Below are 7976 nucleotides of genomic sequence, written 5' to 3' on the forward strand. Positions count from 1 at the left end.
TCGTTCTTTACCCTGTCCGCGTTCCGCGTCATAAGTGTTAAATCCGAAATCTCTTCTTTTCTGTAAGTCATGGCGTGCTATAACCCTTGGGGCAGAGAATAAGAGATACCGCACGTAGTTAGTGAAATCCCGTAGTTGCGCTGAAAATAGACATTTTCTTCGCTGTCAGTCATGGCGTGTTATAACCCTTGGGGCAGCGAATAAAAGTCTCGAACAGATCCGCCCTAGCCCTTGGGGTACTGAAGGGAAAGTTCCGTCAACCCCCCTGTCCGCGTTCCGCGTCATAAGTGTTAAATCCGAAATCTCTTCTTTTCTGTCAGTCATGGCGTGCTATAACCCTTGGGGCAGAGAATAAGAGATACCGCACGTAGTCAGTGAAATCCCGTAGTTGCGTTAAAAATAGACATTTTCTTCGCTGTCAGTCATGGCGTGTTATAACCCTTGGGGCAGCGAATAAAAGTCTCGAACAGATCCGCCCTTATTGTGTTTCATTTCCAGAGAAATACAACTACATACCGATACCGTATAGCAAGTCCTTAGCATTCGTCAGTTCTGGTTGGCGCATTTTTATTGAACCGTTAATTTTTCACTACACCCGGTATAAATTTCATAAAGTGCTCGTGGCCGGATAAGATTTCCCGAATGTATTTTCACTTATAGAATCACTCATATTTTATATCACACATATCTCCCTTGTACATATAATTGGTTTCCGAAGGTGTGAATAAACTTTTACATAATTCGATTTTGACTTCTTCGTTGTCGCTACCACCCTAGACAACACCGAGCTCTGTCTCCGGCTAGCAGCTACTCTGGTAGGTTTGCTATTCTTCCTATTGAAAAGAATAGCTGGCGCTCGAGATTAAGTTTCCTCCGAGTTAACCACGTTACAAAAATGGCGCCCGAGCAGGGACCGTGCAAAATCTAGTAGGAAACAACAGAGGTGAGAAACATTAGCCGGATAGTGAGTGAATTCCCGAAACAGTGAGTAAAACCTCAGAACAGTGAGTAACTATTTCTTGAACGGAAAACTGTGAAAAATAAACTTGATCTGTGTTTTATTCCCCGCCACCTGTATTGAACTGTTATACTGTGAATTGAATTGGACTATATTTTGAAAATTTTCCTATTGTTGAAACCTATTGGAAATAATTTGTGATTATTCTTTTTGCCGATTACTTTATTGAGTTATTGAAAACTGGACTGTTGTTGCGCCGTTATATTAGTGAAAATTATTTCCGATTTCTTATTGTTTCTGATTTATTGAATTGAACTGTTTTAATTTCGTATTGAAGGTTAGTGAATTTCCGGACATTGAAAATTTATTGTCACAATTGGTAAAATTTAATAGGTTTGATTTACCAATCGGTTTAATAGTGAATCACCTATTACCCTGTTGACAACTTGTCTATCTGCGTTTATTTTGATCTCTACTGTTGAAACTTACCAATTATTTCTGATTTTTCTGAAAACTGATATTCGATTATTGTGATTTATTTTCTGACTATTGAACTTGAAAAACTGTTTGGAATCTAACCTGTGCGTTCTGGTGCTATTCGAATTTCGGGACATTTTCCGGACTATACGAAACGACTTGCGAGTGTGTGCGGTATTTCGCGAATATTTTCGGACTTTAGTGGGACTGATTGACATTTTTTTTTTCTCGAGTAACGTTGGACTTGTAAAATTTTAGTGTGATACATCGGGACTTAGATTATTTTAGTGCGCCGGGACTTGAACTTAGATTTTTTCGGATACACCGGGATCTAGACTTGGGGTTACACCGATACCCACTTCGAATTTAAGTGAATAGGTTGGCTAACGATTAACTTACCGGGTTGGACTTAGAACTTAAACGGATTGTGAAAGACATACCGAGTGTGAAATACTGGTAGTTCTGAATCGGACTTAGTTGAATATAATATGTCGAACATGGATGTAAACCGGTTACTCAGTGATGAACTTACATACGAATTACAACTGAGAGGACAATCCATACCGGGTACTGTGATGACCAAACGGAGTCTGTTACGACAAGTACTTTAGTCTAATGAACCTCTACTACCCCCAACATCATTGAGTACCGCCTCGGAGATTGAGATTTGTCAAAATAAACTCACCGATTTGGTGGAATCCCTTCAGAACTTCAATCATGAGAATGCAGCTAACGAATTTTCGCGAAGTTACACCCGATTAATACACATTCAAGGAAGGCTGGACTTTATTGTCGCTACAGACACAACACAGTTACAACTAGTTGGACAAATGAAGGCAACTACAGCTAAGGCGTTGGAAACACTAGAGGAGTTACGTAAAAAGAGCAATCCTGAACAGCTGCAGACATCTAACCGACATCAGAGGTCCCTCTTAGATGTGGAGGTGCCCAGTTCACCTGGTGTGTCACCGATCCAACCGGAACGGATTTCCAGGATCCGGGAGTTATCGCTTATCGACTTGGAAGATGGTGTCGATCCTCCTGTAGCAATGGATGTCTCACATACTGGAACACCTGCAAGGAATCCGACATTAGAAGAGGTCATGAATAAGACAAGACAGACATGTAGAGCATTGCTACGGCAGTTACCAGCGATACCTCTCACACAGTCACAGGGCTGTGGGACAACAACACCTGAGGGTCTGACACAGGGTAGATAGATTAATTCTACACGAAGGGTGTCTTTCCCAAACTTACCTGCACCTTGGATGGGTCCTGACCGACCAGTTGTCGCAGCGCCTGCCAGATCGGAACCGGAGTCCCGGTCAACAATACCAACTATCCCGGTGCACAAATGGAACATTTCCTTTGATGGCACTGGAAGTGTGACCAGATTTCTTGAAGAAGTGGAGAGGCTGGCTGAATCCCGTAAAGTGTCCCTGGAACAAGTTTTCGAATCAGTTTATGAATTACTACGGAAGGATGCAAGGGATTGGTTTATTCCCAGGAGAGGTACTTTCGAGGACTGGGAAGATTTCAGCAACCAACTGAAAGAAGCGTTTCTGCCTGTCAACTACGAGGAGAATCTGTTGGAGGAAATAAAAAGACGAACACAAGGACCTGAAGAAAAGTTGCTTCTGTATGTTACCCGGATGCAGAACTTATTCCAGAAGCTCACCTATACAAAACCATCCGAGGCAGAGCAGATCCGACTCATCCGACAGAGGTTGATCCCGCCCCTACAGCAGGCCTTGGCCTTCCAGGAGACCAAGACGTATGATGAACTTCTCCGTAAGGGGAAAGTTTTTGAACTGGTCCAGTGGCAGATGAGCCAGTACACCCGGCCACCCTCAAAACCAGGTTTCGTGGAGGAACCTCACCTAACGTACACTCCCCGTCAGCTGAACCGATATCAGGCAAGTTTTTCTGTGGATACCGGAGAACGGGTTCACCAAACAACTGATCACAGGGAATCTGTCCCGCCGACACCAGCCGACCAGACACGACTTTCTCCGCCGGGGGAAAGCCGTCCAAAGCCACCCAGATCCAGAGAATCAATAGTCCGGCGGCAGGAATCACACCGTCCAATTTCTGGAGACAGGTCCGAAGGTAGATCCGGAAATTCAACACCGCCACCCCGCCGTCGAGCCGAAAATAACCACGCTGACCGGACCCAATCATCATCAGGGAGGAGAGTGTCCTTCCAGACACAGTGTTTCCGATGTGGTGGATATGGCCACATGCGTCTAGAATGTCGCAGGCCACCGAAAATTTTCTGTTCTCGATGTCAGAGGGAGAACATTCTCTCACGAGATTGTCCCTGCCGTTCGGAAAACTAGACGGAGGTATGGAGAAGGAGTCGACCATATCTCCCGACACACTGACTCCCATGACATCGACCGCCTGGAATGATAACCGACCGCTTGTCGAAATTAAGGTAGCCGGAAAGTACTACAAAGCATTAATTGACACGGGAGCCACGAAGAGTTTCGTAAGTCGGAAAGTGGCGAAACAATGTGAAAGCAAGGGAATCCGGACAGCATGTTGAGAATGGTTTCGTGGTGGTTGCAAATGGTCAACCCACGACAACACCCAAACTCTACACTACCGCCGTTCATCTGGCTGATTATTCCTTGACCGACGTAAAATTTTTGTTGGTGCCTGATTTACCAGTTGACCTCATTCTAGGAATGAACGTATTAGGAAGGTTCAATTTTTCCATTAACCTCAGTACCGCGGACTGTTACCTGGAAGGTCGACTGATTGCCAAACCAACACCGAAAATTCAAGAAGCTGTTGAAGTGCAGGGCCGGAGAAAATACCTGAATACACCTGCAGACAACCCGTCACCTAAACCGTTACCGTCCGTAGATTCCGTATACCTGGCCGAGATAGAAACAATCCAATGCAAATGGTACAACAAGAAGTTACAGGAGGTGGAAAAAGACCCAGCAAATTTTCCTGACTACGCCGTTAAAAATGGAAAACTGTCACGACATTTCTGGAACTCATCCGACTTCACAGAAGATGGAACCGGCCAACCCTGGAAGCTCTGTGTACCGACCGAACAGCGAAAAGAAGTACTGAAGGAAAACCACGACTCGAATTAGCAGGTCACATGGGAATTGCTAAGACGATTGCACGGATAGCCAGAAATTATTACTGGCCAGGGATGTTTAGAGACATTGCGAAATACGTGAGGAACTGCACATCGTGCCAAAAGTACAAAGTTTCGCAACAGAAAACCCCTGGAAAGATGCAACCACACCGAATGGCGGATGCGCCGTTCCAAGAAGTATCCACAGACATTGTAGGACCATTGCCACGGTCAAAGAAGGGAAACTCCTACATCGTGGTAATGCAAGACCGGTTCACAAAGTGGGTAGAGTGTCGTCCGTTGCGGAAAGCCACCGCCAAAACTGTTTATTCGGCCCTCTACGAACAAGTTATCCTGAAATATGGTTGCCCAAAACTAGTAATATCCGACAACGGAGTACAATTCGACAGCAGGCTATTCAAGAACAGTCTCCGAGAGCTGAACATTGCTCACCGTTTCACACCACCGTATACTCCTCAGTGCAACCCTGTAGAAAGAGCTAACCGTACCCTAAAGACCATGATAGCACAGTTTTGTGAAGCCGATCAACGAACCTGGGATGAAAAGATAGGAGAGTTAACGTTTGCCATCAACACCGCTAAACAGGAGTCTACTGGATTTACACCGGCATTTTTAAATTATGGAAGGGAACTAGAAGTCCCGAGGGCGATTTATTCGACAAACCCCCACAATGAAGAAATGAACGGAGAATCCAACCGTACAGAAGAAGAAAATAGAGACATGACTTACCGTACTCAACAGATCAGACATCTCCAGGAGGCTTATGAGTTCGTCCGTACTAAACTATACCGTGCCTTCCAACAACAGGCTCACCACTACAATCTTCGACGAAGAGAAATCCGATACCATGTGGGAGATAAAGTTCTACGCCGAGACCGTCCTTTATCCTCGTCCGTTGACAGTTTCGCCGCCAAGTTGGCTCCGAAGTTTTCCGGACCGTTTATCGTCGTTAAAGTTGTTTCACCTGTCGTCTATGACCTGAAGGATACAGAGGGTAGAAAAATCACTAACATACACATTAAAGATTTAAAACCATTTCATGCATAATATATATTATTGTCATGATCCGTTAACCGTTCTATAGAAATGACCTCTTTCTGTTTACCTTTTGATCCGAATAACTGTAGGTGGACTGACTAGAATTGTCCTTGTCATTCTCATCACCGTCATAGAGAGGCTGCCGTACAGTGTGATAACCCTAGTGCATCCACCCAATCTGAACCATCCCGATGGAGGTTGAACAGGTTACGCATGTCAGCCAGTAGAGAGCACCTGCAAGGAGAAACCACATACAACTGAAGCCCGTTACTAACCATAGTTATAACCGATTACACCGTAACAATTCCGTTCAAATTCCGTACAGGCACCATTGTTGACCGAAATATTGTATCTACAGATTTTCATCCGTTCAGCATGCAATTGAATATAAATCAAACCTGTTAAAACTGTCCGAAAATCTGTTACTTATGTAAGGAATACCAATAAAGGATACTGTTTCACATTACAACTGGGTATATCCGTCTATTAATCCGAAAGATCGAACCAATTTCTGTCCTGAACTGAATCGAAATTATTGTACCGTCAATTTAACACTGTTTACCTGAAGAAAACACCGTCTACCTGAAAACAGAATACAGAGAAAAACCGTTCCAAGAAGAAAAGTTGACCACGAGGAACGATGAAGATTGGACAGTTTATTGTTAGAAATTACCCACCTGCAAGTCTCATGCCGGCTCCGAGAGTCCCAACGTCCGTATAGCCAGGTCGGAAGGGGTGAACCCGTCCATTGCGCCCCACGTACCGGAGGTTTTCCACCTGTTGCAGCTCCCACGAATCCTGGGTAACCTACAAAACCACGATGGAATTCAAACACCCGCCAAACACAGTTAAATTAGGTACTCACCGGAGGGATGAAACATGGCACGTTTCCGATCAGCGATGAAGATGAATTTCCACACAGAGAAAGAAGATTTTCCACTATTATACACCATTTATCCACGGAACGCTGAACAAAGTTCTTTGACAAGATGGCGGAGACCTGCGCCGAAATGACTGACGCTGACGTTTCTGCGTGCGCATTGGAACTACCATTCCAATCATAGAGAGGATAAGTACTTGATTAAGTTGTGAACTGGTTACGAGTATAGGTGGCGCGCGCGAAAGTAAGGTCATTATTTCTGGGGGTAGATAGAGTCGTGAAATTAAACTCACTATTTCATCGTAAGTTAATTTCTTCCGGGCTGAAGGGGATGTAATGAAGTCCAGTTTTCTGAGGAAAATTGGAGTTCATTTTAGTGCGTTTCTTTCGTTTTAAATTTCCGTCTTTGAAAATATTTTAATTCTCGAATATTCCGTACGTTCATTCCGACAGGCAGAGTAAATGTAAAAAACCGCTTATCTGTATTTCACGTTGTTTTTCTCACATGCCGCTGAAGATTTCGACGTTTTTCATCTGTTGATATGCGATAAACCGGAGCTGACGACGTTTTTCATTCTTGTCGCATTCTGGAATTTTCAGATTTTTACCGTGAGAGGGGATATGCCTATAAAAGCAAATTTTCCCCCCGCGACGGACACTTTTCGACTTTTCGACTGTTACTTCAGTTCTTCGGGTGACTTTTTGACTTTTACTTCAGTTCGTTCACTTCGCTCCAGTATTTTTCGATTTTTCGCTTTCTAACGTAGTGACTTCTGTTATAAATTCATTTAATTTTCCGTATTTCTTTCGCCGTTGAAGAATAATCATTTTGTGTTTGCATCAGTGCTTAGAGTTAATTTTTTTAGTTTTTTTCTTTTAAATCCTTTGAGTTTCCGAGTGCTTGAAACAAAGGAGGTAGGTCCCCGTCTGTACCGTTCAGTTTCTTTGTTAGACCTACGCCGTTACTTCCTCAACTTTGACACTGCTGTACTGTATCGTTTTCTGTTGTATTTTATCGTTCTTTACCCTGTCCGCGTTCCGCGTCATAAGTGTTAAATCCGAAATCTCTTCTTTTCTGTCAGTCATGGCGTGCTATAACCCTTGGGGCAGAGAATAAGAGATACCGCACGTAGTTAGTGAAATCCCGTAGTTGCGCTGAAAATAGACATTTTCTTCGCTGTCAGTCATGGCGTGTTATAACCCTTGGGGCAGCGAATAAAAGTCTCGAACAGATCCGCCCTAGCCCTTGGGGTACTGAAGGGAAAGTTCCGTCAACCCCCCTGTCCGCGTTCCGCGTCATAAGTGTTAAATCCGAAATCTCTTCTTTTCTGTCAGTCATGGCGTGCTATAACCCTTGGGGCAGAGAATAAGAGATACCGCACGTAGTCAGTGAAATCCCGTAGTTGCGTTAAAAATAGACATTTTCTTCGCTGTCAGTCATGGCGTGTTATAACCCTTGGGGCAGCGAATAAAAGTCTCGAACAGATCCGCCCTTATTGTGTTTC

The 7976-nt window shown here is 44.1% G+C and overlaps 1 protein-coding gene across 1 annotated transcript; it reads right to left on the minus strand.

The window, feature by feature from the left end:
• Positions 1-2304: 2304 nt before the first annotated feature.
• LOC123319367 lies at positions 2305-3148 on the minus strand. The gene is made up of 3 exons (XM_044906284.1): positions 3114-3148; positions 2693-2874; positions 2305-2509 (listed from the first exon to the last, which is right to left on the minus strand). The coding sequence occupies exons 1-3, from the start codon at positions 3125-3127 to the stop codon at positions 2355-2357; spliced, it is 351 nt and encodes a 116-aa protein (XP_044762219.1). The 5' UTR covers positions 3128-3148; the 3' UTR covers positions 2305-2354.
• Positions 3149-7976: the final 4828 nt, after the last annotated feature.

This window comes from Coccinella septempunctata, chromosome 8, assembly GCF_907165205.1.
Source record: "Coccinella septempunctata chromosome 8, icCocSept1.1, whole genome shotgun sequence".
Lineage (NCBI taxonomy): Eukaryota > Metazoa > Arthropoda > Insecta > Coleoptera > Coccinellidae > Coccinella > Coccinella septempunctata.

Bases quoted from the DNA above. Each gene is read 5' to 3' on its own strand.
- LOC123319367 (XM_044906284.1), bottom strand. The intron at 2,510-2,692 runs GTAAGTTTGGGA...GATTCCTTGCAG, and splicing joins AGGACCCATCCAAGGTGCAG to GTGTTCCAGTATGTGAGACA.